Source organism: Drosophila albomicans, chromosome X (genome assembly GCF_009650485.2).
Source record: "Drosophila albomicans strain 15112-1751.03 chromosome X, ASM965048v2, whole genome shotgun sequence".
Lineage (NCBI taxonomy): Eukaryota > Metazoa > Arthropoda > Insecta > Diptera > Drosophilidae > Drosophila > Drosophila albomicans.
In genome coordinates this window covers 20,111,326-20,126,120 of record NC_047627.2, presented here as the reverse complement: position 1 = coordinate 20,126,120, position 14,795 = coordinate 20,111,326, and the positions used below count along the sequence as shown (strand labels likewise).

Here is a 14,795-nt window from a genome sequence, read left to right as displayed (position 1 = left end):
CTATTTTTCGGTAAAGAAGATTTCCATGTTTTCTATTATATTTTTGGTTTTTTTTTTTAATTCCATCATAAAAAATATGCTAAATATAGTTAAACGAGATATGCGTAGAATTTACAATATAATAAACTGTATTATATATATAAAAAAAATGGCTAAATATAGTTCAACGAGATATGTAGTATTGTATAATAAACTGTTCCGTTAAAAATATGGAAAAACTTTCTTGCTATAGAGTTGTTTTTTGTCTGACAAATGTAACTGTTATTATTCTAATTAACAATTGCTGAAATTGAAGATAAGTTGTTTATGGCCAGTGAATCATATTCGCAGGAGTTGGGTTTTCTTTGAAGGCGGTCGTATTACGTTTATTGGAGATGGCACTAAAATGGTTCATTCCAACTGTTTACATACTATATATGTTTGTAAATAGTTGATTCCACATACATACATAGATGTGTGAGGGCATTTATTTGCTTAGATCTTAACACAGTTCAGTTGAACTATTAAAAGCGTATTGCTATGGGTATGTTTACAATCCCATTATATAGCATATATGTATGTATGTATGTAGCTAGGGGTATTATCATCGTATCGCATACCAAGATTACCGTTTGTTTTTGCCACCGTTGCCAGCATCTTCCATCCTAACTACTTATTATCTAAAGCCCACACAAAATAAAAACAAACAGAACAAAACAAACATATAGCAATTATAATTATATGCGAATCGGGGGACTTACATACATAGCATATACATATGTATGTATATCGCGTATACGGAAATCGGTTGATCTTCAAATGTAAACTCTTTATGGGCGCATATTGAAAGAAAATTAAATCACTTGACCTAGGATTCTGTTTACACTTTGCGGCATGGCGCAGATACGAAAATGAATATGAGTGAATGAGTGTGAATACAATAAATTCCGGGAATAATAATACGCGATCTCATGTTGTTTTTCTCAGTGTTGGAATCTCAGCAACGATCATAAAAAGCCAGTGTACTTCACAGACAGGCCGACACACTTGCAAACACATCCCCACATCCCCACATATATCATCACCTTCATCACCTCTATGGTTGGCACTTGACAAATCTGCGATAAGCCAATCAGATAACCCGATGCTTATCAGTGTCCTGCTAGCTGCTGAGCAACAACTACGCACAACGCAAAGCGAGAGAGTGTGAGTGCGAACGCAAGAGAGAGCGAGAGCAGTTTGTGTTTTACTGTGCTGTGCTGTGACGTAGTCATCGTCATCGTTAGCATCTTCGTTTTCGTTTCTCCGAACAACGAAGCGAAAGCAGCGCAGCAGCCGAACCCGAAGCAAAGCGAAGTCAATGCGATCAGAATCAGAATCGCCAAATGCTGCGAACAGTTGCCGCTCAACGCTGCTCGCAAACAGTTCAGTCAAAAGTTCACCACCACCTCCTCGGTTCAATTGCAGAGTGCGTTACGCTATCGGTATCGAGCCTATCGGTTTATCGTTCTATGCGTGAGAAGCAGCCGTCACTTAACGTCACGTCACGTATACGTTTGTGTTGTTGCGCATCCTTAACAAAAGGCAAGCGGGGAGAACTGTGTAACTGCTGCTGGCAGCTTTGAGAAGGGAGGAAAGTGTTGATTATCATCGTGAAGATTTGCCGCGAGGCAAAAACAATTGCGGGCAACATTTTGTTGTAATGTTGCACTGGCGTGTGGCTTTTGAGAGCGGCTGCGAGGATCACAATCTCTGGCTTGGCCAGGAGCGATACGAGTACACGCAGAGTCAGCACCACGGCTAGAAGCCGCAACATTCGCACGAATTCACGAATTTCGATCTGTGCAACAAAAAGTGCATTCAACTTGCCACAAAATACACACACACTCACAAAGGCCAACAGAGCGCATGATCTCGATCTTCACAACGAAAGCAACAATATCCAAATTAAAAGAAATAAACCACAAAAATAATCAAAACATTTCCACCACAACAACAACAACTGTAAAACGCGTGTGCAAAATTTCTGCGTTGAAACATTTTTCAAAGTTTTCGATTTTGTGTTCTTATTATTTTTGTTTTTTTTTTGTTTTTGCTGCTTTTTCTTCGAGTGTTGTATTTGCCATTTGTTTTTTTGGTATTCTTTGAATTGCAAATGTGAAAACGAAAACGAATCAAACTCAACGAAATTTCGCCAACAATAAGAAAAACAACAAGAACGACAGCGACAGCAACAAAACATCAATAGAGCGCCAAGCTACAGCGCAGAGAGAGAGAGAGAGAGAGAGCGAGCGAGAGAACAAGAGCCGGATCCAGATCGTGAACGAGAGAGCCAAGAGAGAACGAACGAACAGTTTGAAGTGAGTAGCAAATTGAGAAATGAAACAAGAAGGAAAACAAAAGCATTCGGCAAACATAAACATGTTTCAGTTGTTCTTGTTGTTGTTGTCGTTGTTGTTGCTGCTGCCTTTGCTGTTGTTTCCTATTGTCTTTGGGTGGCTATAAATAAATGCCTCATGTGGGGGCATCGCAGGGGCATGAGGTCAGGGGTCAGGGGTAAGCAAACATTGCAGCATTTGAGAGCATGCATGCTTGCATATTCTTTTCCTCTCTCTCTTCCTCTCTCCTTTCCCGCCACTTCCAGCTTCCAGTCCAAACAGGTGTCATTCCAGTCCAGTCCCCAACGATGTTCAATCGAATCAATTTTCAAGCATTTCATGATTAACACTGATCAATTGAAATGGGAATGACGTTGAACACAGTTCTTGAGTGTTCCCCGTATTTGACATCAAATAAATGTAGTATCAACAACAATAAATAATAAAAAAAAACACCAAAAGCAATCTACATAAATGTGAGTGCGATTTATTGATAGCAGCGACAGACAAGCGAATCAAAATAATAAAAGATTGCAGAGTGACAGCCAAGAGATACCCTGTAAAAAAAAGAAGAGCATCGAGAACGTGTTTTTCGCTTGCCAAACACATATGCCCTTTGCATACCCTCATTTCGAGTGATTACAGGGTATGCGAAACATTAAAAAGCAACAACAACAACAACATTTCGAATGAAAACAAAACAAAAATCTCTGCCAGAGCGACATTAGCTTTTTTTTTTGCCTTTGCTTTTGCATTTGATTTTGCTTTCTATATATAGATATTTTTTTTGTTGTTTTTTGACTTTCGTATATTCTTACGTAGTCCAGCGACAACAACAACAACAACAACAAAAACAACAAGTAAAGAATATAATCACACAAAAATGTGTACATAAGTTGAACAAAAAGAAGAAGCGGAAAAAAAGAATAATAAAAATAAATAGAAACATATAAAAATGAAAAAGAACAAAAAAAAAGAAAAAAAAAAACAAGAATTAGTAGCAACAATCAGAACAGCAACAACACGAGTTCCAATTATTGTCAAATGTCTACGTGACCAAACAGGAACTGTGAATAACGAATACACTCACTCACTCATTCACTCATTCAGTCAGTCATTCAGTCAGTCAAGAGCATCATCGTCAGCATCTAGAACTTTTGCTTCTTTACAGCCAGCTCCCTTCTTTCCCTTTCCCCTCCACGCCCCTTTTGCCATGCCCTCTTTGGTAATTTAGTCAATCAAAATGCGACGACGCCAACAAATTTTTTGTTTTGTGATGTGACATTCCACGAGACGCACAATTAAAGCGGCACTTCGATCAATTAATGCAACATTAATGCTGTTCCCACAACACACAGCATAGATACATTTGTATCTGTATCCGAGAGATGCTTTACAATTACAATTCTACAATCTACCCTTCGATCAAAACCCAAAAGACACACTCACTCATTCATTCACTCACTCGTCTAGTAACTGAGCATGAAAATTGTGCCACATTTTTCAAAGTTATTTTTGTCGCCTCGCAATTAGTCGCAATTGTCTTACCAGCTATCAGGCAAAAGTTTCATTTTATCAGTAGACAACGACGACAGACACAGAGATAAAAAAAAAACAGGGAGACATTAAATTCTAGATACAATTGTATCTCATCGAACTGGAAGCAATGCGAGCACAAAAAACCAAATACAAGCGGCAAGAATTTGAAATGGAAACCGAACAGGATAAATAGTATAGATACAGATATACAGATATATATATGGTATAAAGATATATAGTATAAAGTATATATAGTATATAGTATAGATACAGATATACAGATATATATATGGTATAAAGATATATAGTATAAAGTAGAGATATTTGGTATCTAATTTATTACAAATCTGCTCAGAACTGTTTAGTATATAGAAAAGATATTTGGTATTTCATTTAATAAAAATTCAACCGGATCAGGACTATTTAGTATATAGCAGAGATCTTTGGTATTTAATTTATTACAAACCTGAACAGTAATATTTGGTATATGAAGTATTTCACATATTATAAATGAAACCTAATTAGGACTTTTTAGAATCTAGCAGATACATTTGGTATTCAATTTATAACAATTGAAACCTGATTTGGTATCTGTATATATCTATCTATATAATAAATATATTTGGTATTAAATTTATAACCAATGATCAGGACTATTTAGTATTTAGCATAGATATTTGGTATTTAATTCAATAATTCATCTTATTTATTTCTGTTATTTTTGTAATACTTTAAACCCTTTCTATTATTATTATTTCTATTATTTCCATTTAAGCATATTTATGGCATACAAAAACATTATTAAATAAAGGTCTGTGTATGCAATGAATCATAAATAGACATACAAAATTCATTAGTATACAAATAAAATAAAAGTATCGCACTGATCAATATCAATGAGAGTCGCTCAACACCTCTAAACAATGTGTTGATCCAAATGAATCAAATTAATCGAAAGCAGTTTGGTAGGTCTTTTTTTTTTGGTGGCAAACTAAATGCTTTTTGCAGACATTGAAATCTAATAAAATGGCAAAAACCTTTCTTCTACTTTTACTTTTAATTGTTAACGCTTCGCTTAATACAAAGATTAATTGAGAAACGAAAAACGGAAATCGCTTTGTTTCTTTCGCCCACTGATCAGCGACCTTATCTCTGGTTGTTTCTCAGATCAATTGATAAATCAGCAAGAACAAAAAAGTACAACAACAATAAGAACAACAAGAAAATTAATAATGAAACAAACAAAAAACATCAGCTGCTTATTTCCTCTTTTTGAATGCGCATTTCGACATTACGTATACGCAGCCATTGTGTGAGAATTAATGCAAGTGCATTTATTTTATTTGACTTGCGCCTTACGGTTCACTTTATGGCCAACAAGTGTTTTTGTTGTTGTTGTTGTTTTATGGCATAGTTGGAGAAAAACATTTCACTTGAGATGTCGTTGCAACTCATTTGAGCATCGTCATTATCATCGTCATGTGCAGCTCAGCTGATAAGCTGCCAGATGCAATTGATGCATCTGCCCGGCAACAGTTCCTCGGAAGTCTGCTTACTAACATATAATACTCTTCATATATGTTAGTATAAGTATAATTTATAAGGCTAGTAAGCTCTCTCGCTTGATAAGCTGATAAGCTTCTGGCAGAAGATTCTCGGTTGCATTTCGCTCCCATTTTGATTTTTTCTTTTTTTTTTTTGAAGAGTCAATTTGCGTCACTTTTTTTTTGTTGCACTCCTATATCATTTTGTGCAGCTGTAATTGTTGGCCATAATGTTACTTATTTGTTTTTGCGAAAAAAAACAAAACATCATCACAATCTTTACAACACAACATCACGGCCAAATTTATATATTTCTTTATTTTTTGTTTTGGCTTTTTACTTGTATTTTGAAATTGCTGATTATGCTTGAGCTTGAAACCCGCGTTGAAGGTCTGAAAACTTGCAGACCCAAACAAGAAGATAACAACTGCATTGAAAGCCATTTCCGAATACAAAGAAAATGAAAACGAAACTTAAAAAAATATAATACAAGACTTGCAGAAATTGAAAGACTTGAAAACTTAACGTGATAAACACGCTTCGCATTCGTTTTTGTTTCTGATTATGGAATTATCATGCGAATATTATGTATTCTTAAGTTTTTACTTCTCTTGTCTTCTCATATCGACCCCATTAACAGTAGTTTTCTAGGTCAAACAATAGAGCTGCTTGTGGACAATTTGTTAAACTTGTTTTGCTCAGCGACTTGACATTTTGATGACTGAGATAGGCCCAGGAAGTTCACAGTTGTGTTTATTATTCTATAAGTAAAAAACACACACACACAATGATTACAATAAAAATAACAATATCATCTTGATGATCATCATCGTGAGCAACACAACAAGAGAATCAGGAACACAGGTACACAGAACAAAAATTAAATATACTTATACATAGAATAAGTATATAATCGAATACTATATAGACCGATTTGTGAGTGGAAATCATCTGCTCATTGCCTGGTCATTGACTGCAGCAGGCCAGAGAATTCATTTCATTTCACTCTGTGCGAAATTTATGAATGAAAATGCAATGCATTGCAATGCGAATAAGTCATGTGAATACTCAGGCACGTACTCTCAGTTGTCTGAGCTGTCTTAATCATCACGTTCCCATATATAGTATAGATCTATAAATACTATGCATAGTTACGCAACAGATGCGGCAGATATTAATGAAACAAAGGATAATGCAAGATAAACTGAATAAACATGAAAACTACAGCTTTGCTGGTAAAATATACTGCAAAAATACCAAACCTAGTATATCCCGTATTATTATTTTACTAACTTCCAAACATTTTTACCAACACTAGCAAGTGAGAAGGCTACAGCTTTTAATAAAAGCAAAATATACTGCAAAAATACTAAATGCAGTATTTATCATGTACAAATTTTACAAAATTTTAAGCATTTTCACCAACACTGAAAAATCAGAACGCTACAGCATTCAAAAACAGCAAAAAAAAATCGGTATTGCCGTTAAAATATACTATAAAAATACCAAATGCAGTATTTTACATATAAATATTCGACTACATTTCCAATATTTTCAGCAAAACTAACAAGCAAGAAAGCTAGTGATTTAACTTTCAATGAAAACAAAACAAAGCCGTTAAAAATATACTATAAAAATATCAAGTACAGTATTTTACATATTGATTCCATAATATTATACTACATTTCAAAAATGTTCATCAACAGGAACAAGTAAGAAAGCTTCTGTTTTAAATTGAAGCAAACAATGCGATATTGCCGCTAAAATATACTATAAAAATACTAAACACAGTATTTATCGTTAAAAATATACTATAATAATACTAAATACCAGTGTTTTACATATTCATTTCATAATATTCTAGTAATTAAGAAAGTTTCAGTTTTAAATTGAAGCAAAAGAATGCGAAATTGCCGCTAAAATATTCTTTAAAAATACTAAACACAGTATTTGGCGTTAAAAATATACTATTAAAATACCGTGCAGTATTTCTCATATAAATATATTCTACAATTTTCAAAATATACCATGCAACACAAAATATGAATAATGAACAATCAATACATGAAGATAAAATAAAATAACTATTGAAATTAAATATAATATTTAATTGACAATTTACTCATCTGCAAGTTGTTCGAAATCAACATAGAAACAATTTCGAATGAATGTCGCTAGACTTTTTGGCAATTGCCAAGCTTCAAGCTCTGTTCTGTGTGTGGAAATGGAAATGTTGAAATTACACAAAACAAAAGCGCAAAAGAAAAAAAAAAAATGCAAATTCGATATCAAGTTTACGGGCGTCTAAACAAGATAAACGAGTTGAGACCAAAATGTGATTACTCATGTTTGGGGATTACTCAACTTCTGTTTCCCATGAATGGAAAGGAGTGGAACAGCAAAGCAAAAAGAAAAGAAAAGAAAAGATATTTCTGGAATGGCAATCAATTGTTTGTCTTTCTTCGTCTTCTTCTTCTTCTGCTGGGTGTCAAATGTCTCCAGCTGACCATTTGCTTAACTCAGCTCAGCTCAGCTTCAGTTTGACTATCGGATTTCGAGTCGCATTCTCAGCTCTCTCTCTCGAGGTTGGTTTAGTCTGGATATCGTTATCTAAATAAATAGCGAATAGCTTGTTTAACTGATGAATGGAAGTTTGGCGAGTTGCCAAACGAATTTCACAATGACTCAGCGAATGTGAGAACTACTATCTATCTCCCTCTCTCTCTCTCTTTCTCACTCGCTGTGTTTGCATTTGCAATGCGATTCCCACAATGCCGTGTCACAACAATCGAAATGCAATCACGCAATTACACGCCCAGCAAGATGTTAAGTATACGTCAAGTGCGCCACCACCAAAAATACATACAGAATACATTAACGGTTGTAACGGATGAAGAAGACCTTTATAAATTGCCTAAAGAAAGACACCGATAAAGGGGGAGAAGGGAATCAAGCACATTAAATCAACTCAAAGAGGTTCTTATTGTTTTTGCATCAGCGCACTCAACACAGTTTCGTTAACCAGTTGACATCGGTTTGCCTTATCAGTCAAGAGCCTCGCCTTCGTCTTCGTCCTCGCCCTCTTCATCACCCTGCCCCACCCTGCTGCCTAATGAAACCGCTATTGACAGCGCATAAATATTTACATTTGTCATCCGAGCCCAAGATATTGTATCTGCATCTTTGTATCTGTGTATCTGCGGCTCTGTAACTTGCGCCACATTGCAAAGCAAATATTATCTTTGCAAATTGCATTAATTATAATTCATGAATCTAAAGTCGTCTGCCGCCTTATCACAAACTCAATAAATACAAAAAAGAAATGTGAAATGAAACTCACGAGCTCATCGTCTGGTGACCTTCAACTAACATAGCTGAAGATATTGAAGATGCAGCTGACTCTTGACCACTTTGCTGTGGTTCAAACCAGTCCAACTTGGCAATTAAGTGTGCCAGAAGCTGTGAAGCTGCCCTTTAATTGCGTCTGCTTTGTCCTAGAATGCCGTTTGTACCCCTGAAAACCAGTTAAAGTCCAATTAATTTAATTATCTAAAGAAACTCATTTTTTGGCACACTTATAAGTACAGAACAAGTTGATTACATGAAATATCATTGATAGTATAGAAACTTTACTTTAAGAGTTGCATTTTAAGAAATTTTCAAATTTGTATTTGAAATTATATATTGTAATTTATTGTTATTACAATTATATATTTGTAATTGTTGAAAGTATTGTATAAATTCGGATTACAGTTTATTTCATTTCATATTCAATATGAAGATTTATGACAATTATGATTGCAAGGTAATTAAGCGATTGAGTATTGAACATGTTCGATGTTAATAAAGTGGCGCACACAGCCAGCCAATTAAAAAGCAAACAACAATAGCTGCAACAAAACTTTCAGAATCAGAATTCAGCGTCTTTCATCTGAGAGAACATGTGGAGGAATCGTAAATTGCAATTGTTAATTGCGAATCTTTTGCGGACTGTGCGAACCGGTTGGCAAAAGACAAAGACAATTGCAAAAGCGGAACAAACTAAATTGAGATCTTAACATTACAAGCTCAGCATACATAAGAACAAAAAAGCCACAGCAATGACAAATCAATGGGAAATTAACTGTGATCATGATATAATAGTTGAATATTGGTTAAGAAATGTTTTAAACATATAACACAGACATAAGAAAAAGAGTGAGAAAAGAACTGTTCCCCTTAAGGTTTGCAAATAGTCAGACAACTTTTTTAAATATATGTTTATATTAATATTAATTTGATCTTTGTGGAGTCGAAGCCCCTAGCAACCAGTATTTTCATTACTGCATAATCAAATTTAGTATTTTATACTAGATTTAATATAACAAAATACTAAACAATACATAACATATTTTTATAAAGTAGCTTATTAAGCACATCTAGAGAAATTTCCAAGTCTACTCACTTAAAAACCAAAAATGGCAAAGTTTTCTTTTGTTATGAGCAGTACAAAATTCCAATTTCCAATAATATTTAGAATAAATGCAACTCTTGGACAACCCCAATTGCGTTTTCCTGTATTGGATTCACACATACATACATACATCGACTTGCATTATGAAACAAATAGGAAAGCTTAAGTCGAGTGTGCTCGACTGTGAGATACCCGCTAGCTATCTCAAATAAAACAATATTCTACAAATATACAAAAACATAATATATATATAGTATTGGCATACATTAGTATATACTATATGTACTAAAATATACCAAATGCTTTATTTGGTATATTTACATGGTACTACATACAAAGTGTATCATAAATACAAATACAACAAAAGGCGTTTTTTGCCCTTTTAAAATTTGTATCTAATCGCAACAAAATTTTCAGAATTCATAACTACTAAAGTTATTATTATATTTACCAAAAAAACTCTTGTTATTCGATTATTGTCATAAATTTGAAACAAATTTGATCAGAGTACACATAACAAGAGCTCTCCAAATGTCGAAGAATGAAAGCTTTATTTCTTAAAGTCTCTGAGATGCAATGTTTCATATGGACAGACAGACAGACAGACGGATATGGCTATATTGTCTTGGTTGTTGACGCTTATCAAGAATATATATGCTCTTCTACTCTGTAGGTAGCGGGTATCAAAAGAGTGTCTTTAAGGAATGATTTTCAAGGTTACATATTCAATACTAATACAAATATGAAGTGCAGTGTTTTATTTCCTAGATTCGGAACTTTTTATGTATCCAAAATCGGGTTAACTTTTTGACAAAATCGAATGCTGCATTTTTTCAGTTGCGCGCTGACTGTTGGTCGATAAAGGTGACTTCGCTTCCACTTTTCACTGTTCGTTTCATTTTTTGTGTGGTAATTAAATTCTTCGTTGACAAATAATAAAGTGCTGATCAGTCAGATAATAATTTGTGTTTATTCGGAAACAATGGAATTACTATGATTTGAACAATTCGAAATTTATGGAATAAAATCAGCAAAACACGTGCTATTTCTGAAGTTGTTGTTGTTGTTATTACAGTTGCAGTTGCTTATCAGTTATTCTCAGTCAAGTGCATGTGAAAATCTCGTGATGAACAGACGCAAATTGCTAAACAGCAACCTTCTCTCTACTTCTCGCAATGCATATTGATAAACTGGCAGCTGTTCTTTTTGCTTCTCACTTTTTGTTTCATCTCCGACTACTGATACTTTATTATTATTAATTCTCATCACAATGATCTTAACCGGGCTACTGACTCACTTGATGGAGAGCTGCACAACTAATTAAGCTAATCAGTTGGTTTCTATTTGATTGTTGAACATTTAATTAGACATACAAGTGAATTGTGCATTCTCAGTTATTTTCAAATATAACTTCAATATTAAACACCTATTAAGCAAATACTAAAATTCGAAAGTGATCAAATTAAGAACTTCACCACAAATTTGTGCTAAATTTTGAAATGTAATAAAACACTTGTCAAACGATTATTGCAATAGAACTAATGTCAAGCGTATGGAATTACCTTTTTCCCCAGCTAAATTCGTCATAATTCATTGAAATGCTGCCATGTAATTCTATTTAAAGCAAAGTTTTTTTTTTTTTTGCTTTTGTCACAGCAAAACCGACTCTAAGATTTTATTTAGTTAACTTAACAAATTTCCCTTTCCAAAAAGAAATGCAAATTCTAGATAATTGATAATTGATATTGACTGCAACAACCACAACAACAACAACAACAACAGTTGAATATTTTCCACATGAAAATAAAGCAATTGTAAAATACCCAATTGATTTCAATAAAAAGAAAAAAAAACAAATATAAACCCTCAAACAATTCGATATCGAAGCAAAATGCGCGCCGTTCAAGATCTATGGCTGAGTAACGTATTTGACTCCAGGTATGCATTCGAGATACAATTGCAACGAGCGCAGATACGTATAATAAATGTATCTATGAAACTATCATGTGAACATATCTATTCATATGTGTGTTGCCCCAGTCGAGTCTGTTGCTGTCATGTCTCAAATATTTTGCCAATCAATGCTGACTGGAATGTTCACGAACTTACGATAGTAGTGGATAAGATTGTAGTGAAAATGATTAGACTTTAATTCGTATGCTGAAACACTTAAGTTAGTTTACTGCAAATGTTAGCAAGAGTTGCAAATGCATCAACTCTATTTTGTGTATTGATGTGATTAAGATACATGCTTACTATCGTATATTCTTACTATCGTGTTCTTGATCTATCTTTTTTCGATATTTGTGGCTTACTTGCTTATCAGCTACTTCGCAAACTCCTATTGGGAATTGATATTTAAGTTTAGCATCTGCTGCATCATTCTAACAGTTCTTTAAAAAGCGAATAGTTTAAATAATTACAAATAAATGCTCACTGGGATGTTAAGGAATTTATGATAGTAGTTGATCGTAGTGAAAATAATCAGTCTTTAATTTGAATGCTGAAGACTTTAAGTTAGTTTAATCCAACTTTTAGCAAGAGTTTGAAATGCAACTAATCTATTGCGTGTGTTGATGTGATTAAGATATATGCTTACTATCGTATATTCTTACTATCGTATTTTTGATCTATCTTTTTTTCGATATTTGTGGCTTACTTGCCTATCAACTATTGGCAATTACATTTAGATCTAGCATCTGGTGCATCGTTCTTACAGTTCTTTAAAAAGCGAATAGTTTAAATAATTATAAATAAATGCTCACTGGGATGTTAAGGAATTTATGATAGTAGTTGATCGTAGTGAAAATAATCAGACTTTAGTTTTGAATGTTGAAGGCCTTAAGTTGGTTTAATCCAACTTGGATTCAACTGTTTAGCAAGAGTTTCAAATGGAATTACTCTATTTTGTGTATTGATTCAATTAATATATATGCTTACTATCGTATTTTCAAACTATCGTATTATTGATACTTGTGGTTAACTTGTCTATTGGGAGTTGATATGTAAATCTAGCATCTGCTGATTCATTCTAACAGTTCTTTAAAGAGCGAATATCTCTGATAATAATATATAATACTTGGTTTGCAAACAAACTCCCATCGAAACTATATAAAATGCAGTTGTCATTCTTTCAGCTTAAGCTCAGAACAACTAATTTAAAAATAGGAAATATGATATGTAGTAGAAATAGGAACAACATTCACAATAATTGATAGTAAAAGAGTAATACAAAATAATATGAATGAAATAAAATATAAATACCTGATACTTGTTGTACTTCCTCCGCTATTCTGATGCACTACACTGATTCACAAATGATACTGATGCACTTCGTCAACTTTTCCTATTTCTTTAACAGAATGGTGCTACAGAATCACAACACTGTAGTTGCCCGCTCCACACTGACGCCGAACAGCAGCAGCCAGAACTTTGGCTCCCACCATGGCGGTCAATCGCTGGGCGTGGGCCGGACACCGTTGAGCAGTGGACCGAGCAACCAGCGTCCGATTGTCGATCTGCTGGTGGCCATGGTGGCTGTCCCTGTGTTGATATTGTGCGCCTTGCAGCTGGAGAAGAATCTGCACGAGATGCACGACAGCGCCGAGTCGCGTTGGCTTGTGTTTGCCCTGGGGATTGGCATGCTGGTGATCAGTGTGATCATCTGTGGCTATGTCACACATCGCATGGGCGTCTGCATCTGGGCTGGACCCATCGACGAGGCCGGCAATCGTGCTGGCAATGGAGCACTCCCCCACGTAAGCATCGAATACTCAATACTCTTTTCTATTCTATTCACTTTCACGTTCACCTCCTCTGTAGATCAACTCACAGAATGATGTGCTGCGCATTGTGGACTCGCTGCCGCCCAGCTATGAGAGTGTGGTCAAGTGTGATCTGCCCCCGCCGCCATACGATTGCCTCGTCATCGATGTGGAGCAGAGCAAAGCCATGCAGCCGCAGACATCGTCGAAGGATGCGGCCCAAGCTCAGACGGCTTCCGGTTCCATTTCCATAGCCATATCAGGCGCAACTCTGCACATCTGAAATGGGAAGGAAATGAAAAGCGATGGCATCAAATAAACAGAGATAGAGCTAGGGAGCGGGAGTGGGATAGAGTGAGAGTGAAGGAGGCGGCAAAGGCAAAGGGCAAAGCAGTGAGAGGAGAGAGAAAAAAGAGATTTTTCGCTTGTGGCATTGAATTTGAATCTGTACTTGACCTACTACACGATGGCGCCATCTAACGGTGGCTTTTGGCTAAGCATATGGCGATGTATTTACTTCGATTTAAGATCTTAGAGTATTGTTTTTTTTTTCTTTTTTTTTATCTATAGCGCATTCACTGCTTAACGATAAACACGTTTCTGTCATTTTGTTTTTTTCTTCTAATGTTTTTTTTTTGTTCTATTATTTCTTACTTGGTCTACGCAGCATTGTAAATATTCCTAAACACAGCATCTAGTCCAAAGTTGTACATAACCTAAAAGAGCTATAGATAAATATGCCCAAAAATAATAATGCGTACGAGTACATTTTGTATTTACTAGCGACATATACTATATACTATATATATATATCTATATAGTTGGTATCTAATTGCATCCATACACATTTCATTGCCAAGTTTGTATGGGACGTCGAAGTTGGAGAAGGAGGAGGGGGAAAGGGGGTTACATAGCAAGTTAGCGATTACCATATAGTCTGTAGCTTTGTATTTATATACTTACTTAATACATTATAATGTATATATTTGTATGTGCAGTTATCGCATATCGATAGCCATCGATAACGATTACATTTAGCTGATTTCCAAAATAAAGAATTCCTATTAATATTAAAGACGCGCTTTTCCATTTCCTCAGCATGCATTTCGATTTTTCCAGGAAAGAAGTAAGTTTAACT

General features: G+C 34.8%; 1 protein-coding gene across 2 annotated transcripts; it reads left to right on the top strand.

Annotated features, from left to right (window-relative positions):
• Positions 1 to 1,365: 1,365 nt before the first annotated feature.
• LOC117574183 (uncharacterized) lies at positions 1,366 to 14,732 on the top strand. Of its 2 annotated transcripts, none has more exons than XM_034257888.2 (3): positions 1,366 to 2,339; positions 13,255 to 13,651; positions 13,716 to 14,732. In XM_034257888.2, the coding sequence occupies exons 2-3, from the start codon at positions 13,256 to 13,258 to the stop codon at positions 13,938 to 13,940; spliced, it is 621 nt and encodes a 206-aa protein (XP_034113779.1). In that variant the 5' UTR covers positions 1,366 to 2,339; position 13,255; the 3' UTR covers positions 13,941 to 14,732. The 2 variants fall into 2 exon arrangements, with proteins under 2 accessions (XP_034113779.1, XP_034113770.1); XM_034257879.2 differs by lacking the exon at positions 1,366 to 2,339 and adding an exon at positions 11,672 to 11,831.
• The last annotated feature ends 63 nt before the right edge of the window (positions 14,733 to 14,795 follow it).

Coding starts and splice junctions, on each gene's coding strand:
- LOC117574183 (XM_034257879.2), top strand. CDS start 11,785: ATGCGCGCCGTTCAAGATCTATGGCTGAGTAACGTATTTGACTCCAG. Junction 11,832..13,254: donor AGTAACGTATTTGACTCCAG/GTATGCATTCGA, acceptor TTTCTTTAACAG/AATGGTGCTACAGAATCACA. Junction 13,652..13,715: donor GCAATGGAGCACTCCCCCAC/GTAAGCATCGAA, acceptor CCTCCTCTGTAG/ATCAACTCACAGAATGATGT.